Raw genomic sequence first — 18,612 nt, 5'->3', positions numbered from 1 at the left:
ACATACAGTGGAAAGACTAGAAGAAAATAAACCAAGCGTGTCGGAGGAAGGAAATCTGAACAAATTCCGAGTTGCTGAACAAACTGAAGAATAACAAGGAGTCAGTATTGAATTGGTGTGGTCAATGAACAGGAAACTTGAGTAGTGAACAAGAAATGCTTGGGTGTTAAAAATGAGTTTTAGTGGGTTTGCTGCTGTTGTAGGCATTGAGCAAGTTTAAAGTATAATTTCTTATAGTTACTTGAATAGTGTTAAAAGTAAAAGTAGATTTCTGTTAAAATGACATTGTACTAAATAGATTTTCCTCTGTAATATAAAGTGAGTAAATAAGGTAACCATAAGAAACAAAATGAACAGCTTTGGGTAAGCATGATAGAGGTTTCTTTTTCCTTAATATAACCATTGAAAGTTATTTCAGTGGAATTTTGGAAACCAGAAAAATGTCCAAAATATATTTGATTTCAGAGAAGATTATGAAGAGAGCAAATTCTGTGAGACATTTAGGTTTTGCAAATTGAAGTAGAGGACATCGTCTAGCTAATAACGACAAAATGAACTTTCCCACTGAAGTAGATAATAAGATGAGAAAGTAACTAATAGTTGTTGAGTGTCTATGATTTGCCAGGGTGCTTACATTCATCATTGAAGTTTATTCTCTGTAACAGTTCCCTAACATAGGTCTTAATTTTTTCATTTTGAACTTAGAAAGATCAGCTAACTTTCACACGGCCACTGAGAACTTAGGATAAAATACCGTCTCAAAGCCTGTCTGGAAAGCATATGTATCACACTGCCTCCCTGCTATTGCTTATTAAAATAGTACATAATTATCCCATAGTTCTCCTTTGTCTTCATATTTACTTAGGGTCCTAGTACAGAACAGTTGATGGAGGATGTTTTAAGCTAATGACTGGTAGCGGTCATCCTCACGAAGCAGTAATCATTAGGACAGGTGTTCTGATTTCAGGGATGTGTCTTGCTGGTGGCAGTGAGCACAATATTGTTCTTCACACACCAGACTCTAAATATCTGTGGAGGGGAAGGAAGGAGGGGTGAGAAGGAAGGAAGGAATTCCGGTTCTTTCCAATCAACCCCCAAACTATCTAGTAATCGTTGAGTTGTAATAGAGAACATGCTTTATTTTCAGTTTGTACTCACTTTGAAAAGACCTGCCATAGAATAATTATCTTGTGAATGTACTAAGGAACTGTGGTGAAGTCCAAAGAGTTGTTTCCTTTGAGAAATAGAGATGGCATATATTATCTGGGGACTCACCATTGTCGTCATTCTTTTCAGAGTAAATTAAGAAGTCTCATTTGCAGACCCATGGGCTGTCTTGTTCTGAAGCTCTTCACAGGCCAGTACACATAACTACACACTGGCTTTGGTGGGGACACATATGAGTGAAACTCATGGATGAACTGCTGCAAGCCTCATTGATATGTTAAGGCAAGCAATCTGGTCTCTGGAAATATAAGAGGAAAATAACCAAGCACCTCTTCACTTTTGAGATAAACCACCCATCTAAGCATCCAGTTTGATGGTGTTATCAATAAACTAGGATTATTACACTTCCATTGGCTTCCTTGCTCCAAGACTTATTCAGTCTTAAGCCTGAGGGAGCTTGTTCCCAGGTTAAGACCTGAGGTAGATTGTCACTAGGTTTAGAGCCATATCCTGCTACATTCTAAGAGAGAATTTGCTCACTGTAAATTTATATTCCAGGAAACACTTGGGTCAGGGAAAGTGAAACAGTTTTCTTTGTGGAACTTACCCCTGTATGTTGTGATAGCTGCTGTTTTCCCAACATTTCTAGATTTGGAAAGGAAAGTAGGAGATGCAGCACAGACAATATAATGCTTGTGACTGGAGAAATCTATCAGAGGAAAAGAAAGATTCTCTGAGGGTATTGGGCCAGCTATGAAGCTATATTACATTCTGTTACCAGAAGAGTGGAATTTGCTGTGTAAAAGTGTCAACCCAAGGCTCTAGTATATTGCTGGGGGATGTAAAACAGAATTCTCGAGAAGCAGTGGACAGTGTTACTAGGGCCTGACCACTGGTATCAGAGGAGAGGACTCTTGGACATTGGAGTTACCTGGTTGCCAAACTACATTACGGTTGAGTTTCCAGAGATTTTTAAGCTGGGGGAATTAGTGCTGGTGTCCAAGTTCTGTGAGCTGGTTACTTTGTTTTTCAGGCGTTTGTACTTGACCATATTGATATCTTCCTTTTCTTTTGAAAACGTCTCTCAACTGTGTGAAAATGTGGATTTTAGTATGAACAGAAATTACCTCAGTGCTTTGCCCTAGGAGTTCTATAATTTTTAATAAGGCTCCTATAGGGTTAAAAAATACTAGAAAATACAATAAAGAGATGATAACTTCCTAATTGTGAAACATTAGAAGACTTGTAATGTGTGAACATGCAAAACCTCTGGATAATTACAAAAAAGGACACTAGGATAAAAAAATAGATCAGGGAAAACCTATGCATTAAATGTCAGGAGGCCCTATTGCATAGCAATCAATAACCTAGCTTTTGGAGTCAGATGTTGTGATTCACAGCTCTACCACCTACCAAGCTGTGTGATCTCAGGCGAGATGCTTAGCTTCTATAAGCCAAGTTTAATTTTCTGAAAAATAATGTTTCCTAATTAATATGAGGATTAAATGAGATAGTGTATATTACAAAGTATGTGATATGCAGACACCGAAATAGAACTAGGATTATTACAAGTCATTCAGATTCAGTCAAATTTGTAAGAGACTCAAGATTCCAAAAACAAAAGAAGCGAAGTATGTAAATGCTGTTTCAGCTTGGAACCCGCCTCTTCCCCACACATGCATAAAGAATATCCATGCCAAATGCTCTGCTCTCCATGAAGTCAGTCTTGCATTCCCACCTGACCCAACTAGAAATGACTTCCTCCCTTGATCTCTATGACCTTTTAAAACAGAGATTACTTCCTTGCTTCAGCATTTCTCATGATGAAGGCATGCGCTAAAGGCACTTGTGTTTTTGTCTTATCTCAACTAAACTATAAGCTTTGTGAGGATAGCTACTATTTATAATCATACTTTTAAGATCCTAAAACACAATAAACATTGAAGAAAATTGTATTTAATTGAAATGTAGATATATTTAAATTACTTTTCACTCCTATTTTCTGTAGTATTTGCCTTTTGTATCATAGTGAAATTCTTGAATAGAACATGTGCTATGTGTATTGCATGTCTGTGCTGAAATCATAGTGAGAAAAGCTATATGAATTTTAGAATGGCTGTCTTGTCTCTAGATAGTACATTCATTCTGGAAACAGCTCAATATGAATACCAATTTTAAAATCCAATTTGAATCCAACTCTGTGTCATTCTGACTGATGATCTGTTGGGTGTTGAGTCATAAAATGATTTTAGATACATTAACTTAAACAGGTTAGGAGTTAATCAGTGAAACTGAAGTATTATTATATGTAACATCTGCGTTTAGATAAATTCAAATGTGTATATTATTACTTTATTTTCATAGAGGAATTTTACTATACTGACCCTTGTCACTGGTATGAAATCAGTTTTACATAGTATGTAAAGATGCAGAGCATACAAAATATGGCACTCAGGACAAATCTTTGCTAGCTATCACTGTAACATTATCTATTCTGTATATAAGGTACTGTAATAATTGACACCCGTACTACTTTTGTTTAGAACTGTTGAGGGGTGATGTTTTCTTTCTATAACTTTTTTCCTTTTTTTCCATTTTATTTAAATTTAAAATTCATAGGTACAAAAGTGTTTAAATTTTGATTAAAATTATTATATATTAATATTTTTAAAGAAAGAGGTGCATTCAGTTTCAATCCCAGCTATTGTTTGGACTGTCATGTCTCATGAACAGTGACATTTTATCTGAGGATATGAAGATAGCATTGGATCTTATGGATTGGATATTCTGAACATCAGATCTGATGTGTCTCCTTTTCAACATATGTGAAATAAAACTTAGAAGTCATTCACAATTATATCCTGACACACTCTTCTCAAACACTGGAATGTTTGAATGATTTAAATTCTGTCTTAATATTTTCCTCCTTATTTTATTTAATATTATGTATTATATGTTAAAAATGTTGAAGGAAGTATTAAAAATGGATAGGCTGACTGGTGGGTCGGTGGTGGAGTCCTTAGGGGTATGTCAGTCAGGGAAACAGTAAGAAGTTGACATTTGACCAAAAGTCGATATGGAGCAGCAATAATTAACTATTTATTGAGATGACCTTATAGAATATTTGCTCCTTGCTTCATTCACATTCTCTTTTTTAAAGGGCTGTCAAAGTTAGTTCTTCTGTGAGATTACAGTACAGGCATTTTAAAAGGCTTTTCTTAAGATCACAGTTTAGTCGATAATTGTGAGTATAACCAACTTTATTTTAAGTAGTTTGAAAAAAATTAAAGTGACAATATAAAAGAATTAATACTTTCTGTTTTCAGAATATGTCCTGCTATCTTAATTAATATTTGAAATATCCCAAACCAAATAAAACACCACCATAGTAAAATCAGTAAAAAACAGCTTAGGTTTCAGTAGCTTTCCATTTGGTGTCTAGTCTCCAATTGAACAAATTGGGATTGACTTGAATGATAACGGTATAGGAAGTACGTCCTTTGGCTGCGTTGGGTCTTCTTTGGTGCGCGCAGGCTTTCTCTAGTTGCGGCAAGCAGGGGCCACTCTTCGTTGCAGTGCATGGGCTTCTCATTGCGGTGGCTTCTTTTGTTGCAGAGCACGGGCTCTAGGCACACGGGCCTCAGTAGTTGTGGCTCAAAGGCCCTAGAGCGCAGGCTCAGTAGTTGTGGCGCATGGGCTTAGTTGCTCCACGGCATGTGGGATCTTCCCGGACCAGGGCTCGAACCTGTGTCCCCTGCATTGGCAGGCAGATTCTTAACCACTGCACCACCAGGGAAGTCCCTGGTCTCTCATTCTTTCAGTCATTTATTCAAGACACTTTCTTTGAATGTTGAAATGAAATACAAAGAAAAATATAAAATTCTTCTCCAAAAATTCACACTCCTGGGTGGGGCATGAAAATAGAGAACCAAGGAGAAGTAGACACTTATGATAAAATATAGTAAAACAGCCTTGTATCTGGTGCTAGGGAAAACAGACAGAAGCCCCAGCTCTGTGGGAGGGGGAGAGAAAGGTGTTTTCACAGAAGACATGCCATTTTAGTGTAATCTTTAAAAGTATTAAGGGTTTTCCAGGAGAATCCATGGGGCAGGCGCTGCAGCCAGAGGGAACAATATATGTACAGGTGCGCGCCAGTGCATTTAAAAACCTGAAAATTGTCTTCACCCTTGAGTTGCTTGGAAGCCACTTATTCATTTCAGTGGCCGCCGAGAGTAAAGGACAAACCAGATTCCAGGTTGTGTAATTAGTTAACATTTGTTGAACATTATACTGGTTGCTAAACTGAATCTTGTTAGGCCCTTCCTCTACCCAGTGAGTACCGTCTAATTAAGAGGGCAACCAAGGCGGGATGAAAACAACATCAAATCAATCAGCAGCTGTCTTTAAAGGGCCCCACGGCTGTCTGTATAGAGATTTATAGATTAACTGCAGCACTTTGAATTGCAGTGGGAAGAAAATTGGCAGCAGCTGCAAACTTCACCGTGTGGCTTTATTTTGCTTCAGGCAGCTGAACCCAGAAGTAGGTGGGCTACCCATTCTGGTCCCACCGATATTTAATAGTATCCAAGGGCATCCCCAATTAGGACACCCATGTGTAATCCAGCCATTTCCTAAGCTATCATCAATATGCATGAATTTATTAAAAACTCTGAAATAATTCTGATTCTAGATAATAAAGGTGGAATTTTATACAATTTGGGGAAATGCAGCCAGGAATTTGGAGAATATCTATTTGTGTAACTCTAAAACCTTAGTGATTGAAATCTGTCTGAAAGGCCATTGGGAATAGTCTTTATAGATTTTATTATAGGCCTATAGCTAAAACTATCATAACTTTGTGTTTGCGTAACACGGGACATAGAATCATGAAATGTTCATCTTTATTTTTTAAAAATAAAACAAAGAGCATTCTAGTTTAGTATTATAGTTAAAATAAATGATTTTAGTCTAATCTCAACTACGTATGTCAAAGGCAATTTCTTTTCCAAAAGTACAGATACAGTGCTGTTATGTTGTCTAGAATAATATATACGTAGATACATATTGTTTGGGATGCAAAAAGTTCTAAAGTGAAAAAGCAATATTTCTTTTTGCTTTGATTATTTATATCATAGTGAATTAGTGGCTCAATCAATGTAAGTGTATTAAAATATATATTTAATTTTAGACCTAAATACTATTTATGTAAGAGACTGGGTAATAAGTAGTGAGGCTGTAGGGATTTTAGATGGCTGAACTAACTTGTATGCATTTCCTCACTTGTATTTCATTTCCTACTCATCTTGGTTTCGATGTTAGATCTGTTTTCTTTCTCATATTTACTGTATTTATTCCTCACACTTACATTTTTGCTAACACTGAACTAGCATTCTGAAGTTGCCTAATATTTCCATGAACTTGGTCAGGCTACTGAAGCACTCTGAGCCACCACTGACACATCTTTAAAATGGTGATAATGACATTGGTTCTGCCTCTCTCACAGCAGGGCTGTGAGAATCAAATGATTCAGTGCTTTTGAAAGTGTCAAGTTACACACAGTTAAAGGAGGTATATTGATTGTATATCTCAGAGTTTGCATTTGCACATATTATAAAGGCAAATTTTAGTCTTATTTAATAAAAGTGTGGTACTTCCTTTGCAGAAAGAGGGAACTTACTAAGAAACTCAGATATTCCCCCAGCAGTTTGCACGTGTATCTTTATGCCTGCAAGTGTGGATGTAGATGTTAACTGCATCTAATTCCACAGGGCTTTAAGCCCATTATCCTGCAGGTCAGGATTCCTGGAGCAATACAGTTACACATCCTTTCCTATCACCCTTTCCATGCTACAGGAAAAAGTTAGGTAGCAGACTTATATCATGAGATAATTCCCCAAATATTAACCGCTGAGACTGTAAACAGCTGGCTCTGGGATCTACTTCTGAGAATTAATCCCCATCCTTCCCTCTCCTCTCCTTCTATTCCTTGCTACTATTGGTGGGCCTTGTATCCAAATCCTTTTGTGTTTAAGGTTTGTGGATGTGTACACTATATATGTACTTCAAGAGGAGTATACAGTACTTCAAAATACAAGCTCTTCTTTAATAGGTAATTTGTGTATGTCTGTGTTGGAAAGAAATAGCATACAATAACAAAGATGAAGGTGCAATTTAAAGCACAGTCGTTTTGAAAATCTGTCTTTGAGTAACAAAAACGTATCCTCATTTCAGAACATGATGAGTGTGTCACAAATCAGCACAACTGTGATGAAAATGCTTTATGCTTCAATACCGTCGGAGGACACAACTGCGTTTGCAAGCCAGGCTATACCGGGAATGGAACTACGTGCAAAGGTAAAAGATTTAAGTGCTGGCACCTCTTCCATTAGGGATAATGCAATCCATCTCTCCTTCCCTCCACCCTTTCTCATCACTGTTACCTGCCTTCTGGGTACATCCCACAGACATTGAGAACTTTGAAGTGTAGCTCATGGGCTTCCTCTTGGATTACGTCAGTGTTTAAATGGCCAAACTGTTCAACAACTCTGGTTTAATGCTCCATGACCTCAACCACAGTGGTTTCCACCTCTCTTCCTCTCTAGTGGAATCATAGCCATAATCACGTCCTGGGCATTTTTGTACAGAACTACTCCACTCTAGAAATCTAAACTTTAGCTTTTTATTATCTAACCCCACGTCCTTCTGCTTCCAGTTTGCCACTCTGTTCTTTCCACAGTTTTGCATCTTTAATCTCTCTGACCTGTCCTTTTCATCCAGATTCCCAGTCTCCTCCCAGGTTCCGATATTTCTTTTTGAGTCCAAACATTACAGCTATATTTTTTTCGGCAGCCCTATCAACCAATTTGTTTTACTACCATGATCCACTGTGAAATATCTATGTGGGGTCAGTCTGAGAGCTCTTCTTCTCTGCTCTCTCTCTCTTGAGCTAAGTACTAATAACTGGGAATTTTAGGTTTCTATGTGTTATCATTTCCCATTTTGCCTGGTTTGTCATTACCAATCAATAATTCTCAGATTTTCATTTCCATCAGCGGATATTCCGGCTGTAGCCCACCACCATCCATTAATTCACTCTTTTATCCATGCCCTCATTTTCCTTCATCAGATGAGCTTACCTCCCACTTCAAAAGGAAAACGGAGGTTCTATTCTGGAAACTCCACCAACTTCCATAGGATAAAGTCCATATTCCTTATTACGTCATATAGATTTATTTATCATTTGTCTAATTCAGGCATTTTAAGCTTCAAAACTGGTCCATTCCTCAAATGTGCTGTGTTCATTATCCTGGAGTTTACCAAAATTAGTTTTCTTTGTTACATGTATATGGGAGACAGGAGATAACAAGGAATTGTTACTAATGCCGTGTCCTTTGGTCATGACTTTCAGACCTGGTCTACGATCATACAGTGGATGCAGATAGGGATGGGCCAGAGGATTACTCTGTCAAAGTCTATGGAAACCTGTAGTTTAGAGCATTGTAAAGGCCTATGCATTTGGGAGTCTAAATCCCACAAAGATTTCCTCAGAAACTGGATGGATCCTGAGGAAAGCTAGATTTTCAAGTCCATAGATGGTATAAATGCACCCTTAGGACTTCCCCAAAGCATCTGGATGTTCAGAGAGTTAAGATTTCATCTGGGAGCCCAACAGCTTCTCACTCTTATTTGCATTTGACTCTCACTCCTTATTAATGTGAAAAATAAAGTTTATAGCGTAAAGAATTCTTGAAGCCATGAGAAGATGCAGACAGATAATTCTTATCTTTGAAGGAAGGAGAACTTTCCAGTGTCTATAAATTTCTTCTGGAAATTAGGACTATAGGTTGCCTGAGTAAAGACTCTCTGTTCCTGTGTGTGTCTCTGCTGGGAACGTCAAAAGCTGAGAGAGAAGTAGTTTAGCTGTAGGATCTGAATCATTGAGTCCTATTCTCTGTCAAGAGACTGCAACCTTGCAAATTACTCCAAGGAGGATATACACATGGTCTGGTGGGTGTACCCTTTCTTTTCATGAGGCTTCAATTCCTAATCTCTTTGGAAGTTCTTGGTGACTAGGTATTGTTTTTGCCTAGGATGAAGACAGATTAAGACCTAGAACCAAAGAAGCCAAATGGCCTCTTTGGGCCCCTTCCTTTAACTCAGTAGCAGAATCTCAGATTTCTACAGTTTCCCACTCTGAGAAAGTACATCCTAACTAATTAGAGGAAGCACATGCCTGAAAACTAGAGCAAAAGCTTTTGCCCCAGGCATGGAACAGGCTGATCGAGTTCATCCACAACAGGCCTTGCCAGGCTGAGGGAACAGCCTTTGCCTTACAGAGTCAAAGAATAAGCTGAAGTGGAAACAGAAGTTTCTGAGGCTACTCCATCCTGCCCATCCTGTTTTTCTCACCTTTTCTGAGGGCAGTGCATCTCAAAAGATCACCCTTGCAGCGGCTCAGAGCTTGGCTTCTTTTTCTACTCACAGAACTCCCCTCACTCACACACCCACTCTAACACAACAGGCTATGCAGTGCCTTTGCCCTTGATCCTGGATCCTGACCTATCCTTGGCAGAGGGATTCAAGACCCTTCTTGAAGACTCCTTTATCAAATTCTCATTATTGGCTAATTTATCACCAGGAGTAATTTAGAACTTTTTGAAGGATGGGGCACTTCTCTAGTATTTTGACAGTTTGGACAGTGTGTAGAATGATCAGAGCTGTATAGGATTCAATTATTTCTTATTTCCGTATCTTATTCTTTAGGTGGTGGTTTCTTCCTTAAGAAGATGCCTAGGATAGCTGCCATTTTTTTTAGATTTAATTTCCAGCTGGATTGCTACAATGAGGTGCAATACTACTTCTAATTCCTGTTTTGTAAGGCTACTGTTTTTTGTTAAAAGAAAGCTCAGTATTTTCTTTTACAGGTGAAATACTTAACATTGAAAAGAGTACTATTCTACAAATTGTGTTGGTTTCTTACCTATATGGAAAGTATTATTTGAATATGAAATTATAATAGCATTTATATCAAAGGCAATAAAGAAAAGCTAGTTTGGAGTATCTTGAACTACTTCCTTCTAAAGTGCTAAAATTATGTATCTGAATTATTTTAGCGTTTTGCAAAGATGGCTGTAGGAACGGAGGAGCTTGCATTGCCGCTAATGTGTGTGCCTGCCCACAAGGCTTCACTGGGCCCAGCTGTGAAACGGGTAAGAATATCATACCATCTTCTAGAAGATGAATTTTTACGCCCATGTATAAAGTAACCCATGAGGAAAATAATGTTTCAAGTGGGCTTTCAAAGCATGGCACTTGCTATTAACACAGAAGCTTAGCAGGCAGGAGGTGGGAAGTTTCAGTGAGGCGTAGTCATTGGGCGTTTGCCCAAAGTCACTCTAAGGAGGTTTTGCAACTATTATAACTAGAAGTATATTGAACTTTTTCAGAAAAATATGTTGGATTACCCAGGATTTTATGACTTCATAATTCACTTTACTCATTTGGAGCCCAGTTTTCCTGGAATCTATATGCCCATATTAAAGCATAGAATTCAAGCTTATGGCCAACTCACTTCCTGGGACACACTACTTCCTGCATCCACATTTGAGAATTTTTAATAAATTTTTACCTGGTCCATTTAATATTTTTTCATTGTTGTCTGTTTACAAAGTGTTTAAAGTTTTCTACCCCTTAATTATTCCTCATCCAAGTCTGTCCTGAACTTACTCTTTCTGATAGATACTAATACTAGAAACTTTTAAAAATATTAAAAAATATATATATGTGTAGTCTATATATAGCTTATGACTGAAAGTAAGATGTTTTGTCCATTGAAAACACACCTTGAGAATTTAAAAAGTGCCTTGAGTATTAGCCCCTAATTAAAATCATATCAGTAGTAGTTTTGGTTTCTTTGGGTTAAGTGGGTTCTAACAGCAGATGACCTCACAAAGTCTGATTATTCTCCCTAAGAGAAAGCTGCTGCCACCAATGATTAGTGGTTACCACCTCCTCTTGCTTTCCATAAATCTCAGTGCAGTAGATGCAGTGAATGTCCTGTCTCCATCCCACCTGCAGTCATCGGGTTTAATAAATACACTGATCAGAATGTGAGACAGAAAATGCTCTGGTCCATTTGAGAAGTGAAAAGTTTACTGAATAAGTACTGCCACTGAGCACAGAAGGATGCTCACAAAAGGATCACTACATCCTTTCTTTCTGCAAGTACCTCTAAGTGGTGCTTTTCAAACTTCGGTGACTAACTGGTTACAAAGGTCTCTAACAGAAAATGCCTAGTGGCTATCTTTGATATGTGGGCCTCTTTCTTAAGGAGATCATTTCCAAAATCAAGAGTTCCAAAACTCATCGTGCATGTGAATCACCCACAGAGCTTGTTAACTTGGTAAAAAAATACAGATTTCTGATAATTAACTATCATAGGATTTAGTAAATCAAAATCAGGTACTTCCAGTGCAGTGGTTCTACAATGTTTCTATCCCATGATCTCCAGTAGTACCCACACACGCATCAAGGTACACTAACAAGGTGTACATTCAGACCTATGGTAACTATGTTTCCTGAATACTGTTTCTGTTATGCTGTTTCTGGTACGAAGTCTGGATACTGAAATAGTGGCTTTTTCAGGGAATTTCAGCGGTGTGCAATTTTGAAATAAAGGCTGTCCCAGAAAATCTGGGATGAATAATGATCATGCTCAATCCTGCGTATCATTTCCCCACTAAAAAAAAATTATATGGAGAGATTGTGAAAGTGTGGAATGGCATAAGATTAATCTGAGCAATGTAAAATTTAAAACTGGAGTTAAAAGTAACCCAACAGAATATTTAGCTTTCTCTGTGTAGTTATCCTTGATCTTTCAGTCTGTAAGAGGACAAACACAAAATGCCAAGGGCTTTGAGAAAAATGTATGTTTAAAATCTAGTTTTACTCTTTCCTTGTTATGTGGCCTTGGGCAAGGTGCATAACTTCTGTGTCTTTTATCCTGTGTACGTCACCTTACTCTTCACAGGTCTTCTTGAAGATAGGTATTATCTTGGAGGTATTATCCATTTACAAACAAAAATATTGGGTTCATCATGATTTAATTTTTCTAACATCAGAGAGCTAGCAGCTGAATACTAAGGTCTTTCTACTCTCAAATCCAGGTTTTTATCTATATAATTGCTTTTCAGTTTCTTCTGAAGTCACTCTAATGACAGAGGAGAGAGAATGCCTCCTATCTGGGAAAATGTAATACCAACACTTGCCTTAAGGCATCTGTCCCAATTATTGCTCCAGGTTAGATCCCAATTCCTCACCTCCCAACACCACCATTTTTGTTGATGTAGTTATAAATAGAAGGTGTGCCCTTTAAAAAAATACCTTCAGATGAGAAGAGACTCATTTGAAATAATTTATTCACCCATTTATTCAACAGATGTTTAATTAGGATCTGTTATATGCTGAGCACTGATCTAGAAACAGGATATAGCAGTGAACAAAACTGAGGCCCTGTCTGCATGGAAATTATGGTGTAGTGGAACAGAGGGACTATAAACAGGAAAATAAATGTCAGGTAACAATAGGTACTGTAGGGCTTCCCTGGTGGTGCAGTGGTTGGGAGTCCACCTGCCGATGCAGGGGACACGGGTTCGTGACCCGGTCCGGGAAGATCCCACATGCCGTGGAGCAGCTGGGCCTGTGAGCCATGGCCGCTGAGCCTGCGCGTCCGGAGCCTGTGCTCCGCAACGGGAGAGGCCACAGCAGTGAGAAGCCCACGTACCGGGGGAAAAAAAAAAAAAAAAGGTACTGTAAAGAAAACTATAGCAGATAGTATAAAATTATTTTATTAACCTCTGGACCTTCCATATGATGGGTATTATTATTATTATTGATATTTACTTTATTAATAAAGGTAACTAACCTCAGCTTCTGTATCAAGTCCCAAAATTTCAGTGGTAAATATAAAAGGTGTATTGCTCATTCACATCTCAGTTTATGTTGAATGTGGTATTGAGGAGAGAGTTGAGGGGGATTGGGGTTCCTCAAACTAGGGGCCCTGGCTATTGCCATTTAGTGAAGAAGCCATACCCAGTACATGACCTCTGAAACTGCTAGAGAAGAGGACCACAGAGAAAGCACGGAAAATGCACACCTAGCGTTACTGCCTCAGGTCAGAAGTGTCCCTTCCCGTCACATACCGTTGGTAAGATCTAACCACATGGATTCAAGGGGTTAAGAAAGTGTAGCTGAGCTGAATGTCCAGGAAGATGAAACTGGTTTGGTGAGCATCAGGCCAGTCTTTTGCCATATCTGCTGTCTGTCATTGCTAGTGCAATTTACTCAAAGCAATCAAAACATTTTCTACATTTCCCTGATGTCGTCAGGACAAGGAACTCTGAGTTACTTCCTTTTTCGATCACTGCCATATTTATCCTCATCCCCCTGGCAGGGAGTCTCACCTTGGAATTCCTGGACCCCTGTAGGTCTATGGATGGGCTTTGGGGTCCATGAATTCCCTGAGTATCTGTGCACGTGTACATTCTTCTGCAGGGAGAACCCGGGCTCTTAAAGATTTCATATGTGTTATATGATTTCCAAATAGTTAAGAACCTCTAGAGAGAGAATCTTCAATGATTCATAAAGAGAACTAACTGCTATTTCATTCTGTGGCACGTGATCCAAACCCAAATGTCCAATGTTTCTTTGGGAACCTTAAATCCAGAGACCCCAAACTGAGCTCATCGCCTCCATGTCTCCTGCCTCATGTCCTCTTCCTCTTCTGTTTCCAAAACCCGGATCTTCACTTCTATTTCCTGTTTCAGTGAGCGGCAGCCGTATCCACCCAATTTTACCCCTTCTTCCTGCCCTCGCCCCCCACTTCCTCCCCCTCTCCCTCCCTCCCACCAGTACTCAGGGAATCATCCCCTCACACCCCTTGCACATCCAGTCAAGTCCTTTTTGTTCTCGGTACTAGGGTCCCTTTCTTTCAAGTCTGGCTGCAACTACAGTATTCAGGCCTCCCAGGCATCTCTCTCCAGTGCAATCTCCGCAGACTATAAAAGCCCAAATCTGATCATATCACCCCAGACAGAAAAAAAAGTCAGTGCCTCCCATTGCCCTCGGGATAAAGGTCACGTGTCTTACCATGACCTTCAAGATTTGACCCCTGCCAATCTACCCAGCTTTCGCTTTCTTGTCCATCTGTCTCCTCTCTTCATTTCCACACCAGGCATGGAGTTTTATGGGGGTAAAGGTATAACTTGTTCACTTTTGAATCTTTGAGACATAGTATATAAGGGCTGTACTTTATTAGGTGCTCCACAAATATTTGTTGAATAAATAAAGGTGTAAATGAGGAAGAAAGAGATGATGTGGTTGCTTCCATATTTGCTGGATATTTTAAAATATTAGTTTAAAGAGGGCTTCAGGGTCATCTGGTCTTATACTTTCACGTGGCAGATGAGGTAATTATGGCACAGAGAGGTGAAGTTACTTATATATGGGGTTTAATTATAGATACAGATCTGTAATTTAGAACTCATCTTCTGATTCTTATTCCAGTGTTTCCTTTTTCCCCCCTCCTTCCCTCCCTTCCCCCCTCCCTCCCTCCCTCCCTCCCTCTCTCCCTTCCTTCTTTCCTTTCTGCCTATGCCATGGTATATGCTCAGAGGAATTCATCCTACTGTCATCACTCATGAAGTCTGTGTTTTTGTTATGCCCACCCCTTCAGCTACCAGATAATCCTGTTGTCTTTAACAGTGACTTCTGTGGCAGTTTTTCTCTCCCAAGGTAGGGAAAGCACCAGGATTGCCTAGATTGCCCATGTATAGGAATGGCATAAATGTGGCCTGCTGGAGTTGGATATTGCCTGATAGCTTACGGAGGAGATTAATTCCTGGCCCCAGTGGTCATCTGTTGAGCCTTCACAATGGATCTCTGAGGATGACGTAAAAGGATTTACTGATTTTTTGAAAGACAATACTAATGTGCGTGACATTTACCAACCCTTGTTACTTTAGTTGAAAAAGTCTCCTCTGAACCCCCTCCCCCAAATTTCTTTAGTCTGTTTCTGAATCATGTGTATCTTAGTGAAATGGTTGAATCCATTTACCAATGTCACAAAAGGGCTATGTGTATGTTTTTATTGAGTAAAATTAATTTTTCATGGCCTTCTTTTTTAGCTGCTGTGTAAGGTTACCCACTTGTACAGCATAACTTCATTTTTAATTAAACATCCTAATATTCCATCATGTGGTTAACTTGGGTTTAGCAGGGTGATTATTTCTTGGATAAACTCAATAAAATGTATTAGAAATCTATGTGCTGAGGTTTAACAGCTCTATCACTGCCATGCTATATTTATTGCACAATTGCTGAACCTCCGCAAACATGTGTCTGCTGATCCAATTAATATGCAAAGCTGTCTTATTATACTGAAAGTAAATCTTTCAGTCGTGATTTACAGCATAAGTCTAAAAGATTTGACAGTCCCCTGTAAGTAACTGCTGACTTAAATCAAATTAAGATGCTTATAACTGGGAAAAAGTTGATGTCAAATGGCAAAGCTAAAAAAATATGCTGCAAGATCAAAGAAAAGGAAATCAGACATTTTAGTGATAAATGGCTTTGTGTGTATGTGTATGTGTGTGTGTAAAATAATGGTTTTCTTGACCACAGATCAAAACGTGAGATGAGATTTTAATTATTTACAGTGAGTAATTAAATGAATATAAATTTAAGTTGCATTCCTAAGTGTTTTTGTAGCTTTTTAATATCTGTAGTTTCAAGATGATAAAATGAAGCATGAGGCATATGTGAATGTTGCTTTACGTCCAAGATAACTTCATATTGGTTGAGGTTGATTGATGTTTTAAAATTTGTATTATTACTGTTACAGTATAGGTAGTAAAAATCCTTCAATTCGCTTATAGTAATAAAGTTATTTTGCCAGTAGTATGCATAGTTAGCATATATTATTAATGTTGAACTGTATTACATTTCCTGATATTGTTTAACTAGCATTTTTCATCATTAAAGGAACATATTGATTTAATTTCATGATCATGTAACTTTTTCTAAAAGGCATATTTTTTAGACGCTTACATCGTTTTATATCATTTTACATAGACTGAAACAAATTCAGAAACAAAAGAAAAATTTCAAAACATGTCTTCCGTAGCATACATACCTTTTTTTTTTAACCAAAATGACTCACAGTGAAATTCCATTACCAAAATGTATATCTTTTTGTGGGAGAAGAGGAGAATTTGAGTAAAAATGTTGAGCTAACATAGTTTAAACAGAAAGAAAAACTTTAAATACCTTCACTTTACCAACAACTGTGATCTTTTTTTAATATTATTTTGAATTCATTTTGCTATAGCTAAACAAATACAAACTCATACAAAAGCCATTTTCTGCCTAAGATGGAGACTCCAATCATACTTGCTGATCTTCAGACTTGGTCTCTAGTCATAAAAGTGAATAAATTACATTTGATGAATGAGCGCATAGTAATGAACTTTGGAAGAATTAGGTGTTTAGATCCCAATGTTACTTTCTCCTGTTACCAAATTAAAAACAAAAACTCTCACCAAAAGCTTTTTGACCATACCTGCATATGAGTTAACTTAGGTACTTAAGACATGTCTTCTCTTTATGTTGGTGATCCTTGACCGTTTTTGTTTTTTTTTTGCGGTACGTGGGCCTCTCACTGTTGTGGCCTCTCCCATTGCGGAGCACAGGCTCTGGACGCGCAGGCTCAGCGGCCATGGCTCACGGGCCCAGCCGCTCCGCGGCATGTGGGATCTTCCCGGACCGGGGCACAAACCCGTGTCCCCTGCAACGGCAGGCGGACTCTCAACCACTGCGCCACCAGGGAAGCCCCCTTGACCTCTTTTAAATAACCCTTTAATTGCTTAATGTTACGCCAAACCTTGGTTCTCCTTGAAGCATTTAACAGAGTGGTCAAGAAGACAAAAATTGAGGTCAGAGCGACATCAGCCTGAGTCTAGCTCTACTGTTGACAAGCTGTGTGATCTTTTCTATGTTACTTCATTTTTTTATGCCTTAATTTTTATGTGTATAAAATGAAGATAATAATATCTACCTCATGGGTTGTTCTGGAGATTAAAAGAAGTAATATAAGCAAGGTGCACAGCACCATGTCTTTGATGTGGTAAGCACTCAATAAATGATATTTGATGTGATTATATTACACATTTTAAGTAAAATGTTCATACAGAGCTGTTTGAAGCTTTTAGATGTCCTTAAATTAGCGGTACGTACCCTGAAACGTTATAAAATAAGGGTTAGGAATTAGAAATAATTCTAGTTTTCTTGACTTATTTATAAACCTGCTTTAAGTATAACTTTACTACACTGTAATGGTTTAACATGTTTAATTTCGGAATTTGCATTCTTTACATTTACTTATAATTGCTTTATTTTAGTCCTAATGCAAATCTTTAAAAATTAATGTTTTATGGAAATTTGTCTTTGTACTATTCGAAAAGTAGTTAAAAGTTCTCAGTGTTAAATCTCAAAGTCATTCTTCCAAGTCCTTCAGGTTAATTGGAAAAAGATCTTACTCTTTCCATGTATCAGTCATGTATAATAGATAACAACTCTGATGGGGAAATTTTTCAGGCTCTTTTATTTTAAGGCCTACCTAATTAGCACTGGAAATGATGACACGTCATGGAGTTAATGTAAGGGAGAAAAACGTAGGTTTCAAACTGTTAGAAGGCAGGTCTCCAAAAAAGAAAGAAAAGAAAAAGCCAAATGGATTATTTGGGAATTTGGAAAAGATCTTCACTTTTGCTTTAAAAGTATTGCTAATTTTTTCAAGGGATTACCCTTGAATATAACTTATATTGTATTATACCCTTGAGCTCCTAGTATTCATATCCCGTCTTCTTCTTTTTATTCAAAGCAAACCAAATAAAGTCACTGTTTAGATTTTTCTTTGATATTATTCTAAAATTAATTAACTGAATACTTAATATTTGAAAAAGCAATTTATGTACATGGTATAAAATTTAAAAGGACAGGGCTTCCCTCATGGCGCAGTGGTTGAGAGTCCGCCTGCTGATGCAGGGGACATGGGTTCGTGCCCCAGTCCGGGAAGATCCCACATGCTGTGGGGCGGCTGGGCCCGTGAGCCATGGCCGCTGAGCCTGCGCGTCCGGAGCCTGTGCTCCACGACGGGAGAGGCCACAACAGTGAGAGGCCCGCGTACCGCAAAAAAAAAATTTAAAAGGACAAAGAACATATAATGAAAATTAAATTTCCTTTTTATCTCTTCCCTAAACATTTGTTTTTTCCCCTTAAGAGTATGCCTTGGAAATCATACTATTGATATATTCTCATTAGACAGAATGATTCAAATTGGAAAGTCAGTGTTATAGGAGCATGCTACCACTCAAATAATAGGCTTTTAAT

At 38.2% G+C, this 18,612-nt stretch overlaps 1 protein-coding gene across 1 annotated transcript in view; it reads left to right on the top strand.

Moving 5' to 3' along the window:
- The window catches only part of NELL2 (neural EGFL like 2), a 435,366-nt gene that overhangs the window by 322,631 nt on the left and 94,123 nt on the right, over positions 1 to 18,612 (top strand). The window contains exons 16-17 of the mRNA XM_089920567.1: positions 7,399 to 7,521; positions 10,281 to 10,376. Of these exons, the coding sequence (XP_089776693.1) occupies positions 7,399 to 7,521; positions 10,281 to 10,376 (219 nt within the window). The remainder of the gene's footprint in view (positions 1 to 7,398; positions 7,522 to 10,280; positions 10,377 to 18,612) is intronic.

This window comes from Delphinapterus leucas, chromosome 11, assembly GCF_059928025.1.
Source record: "Delphinapterus leucas isolate spDelLeu-1000000601 "Yukka" chromosome 11, BTC_Dleu_Yukka2, whole genome shotgun sequence".
Taxonomy (NCBI): domain Eukaryota; kingdom Metazoa; phylum Chordata; class Mammalia; order Artiodactyla; family Monodontidae; genus Delphinapterus; species Delphinapterus leucas.
Note: the sequence above shows the minus strand (reverse complement) of the source record. Positions and strands in the feature narration are given on the sequence as shown.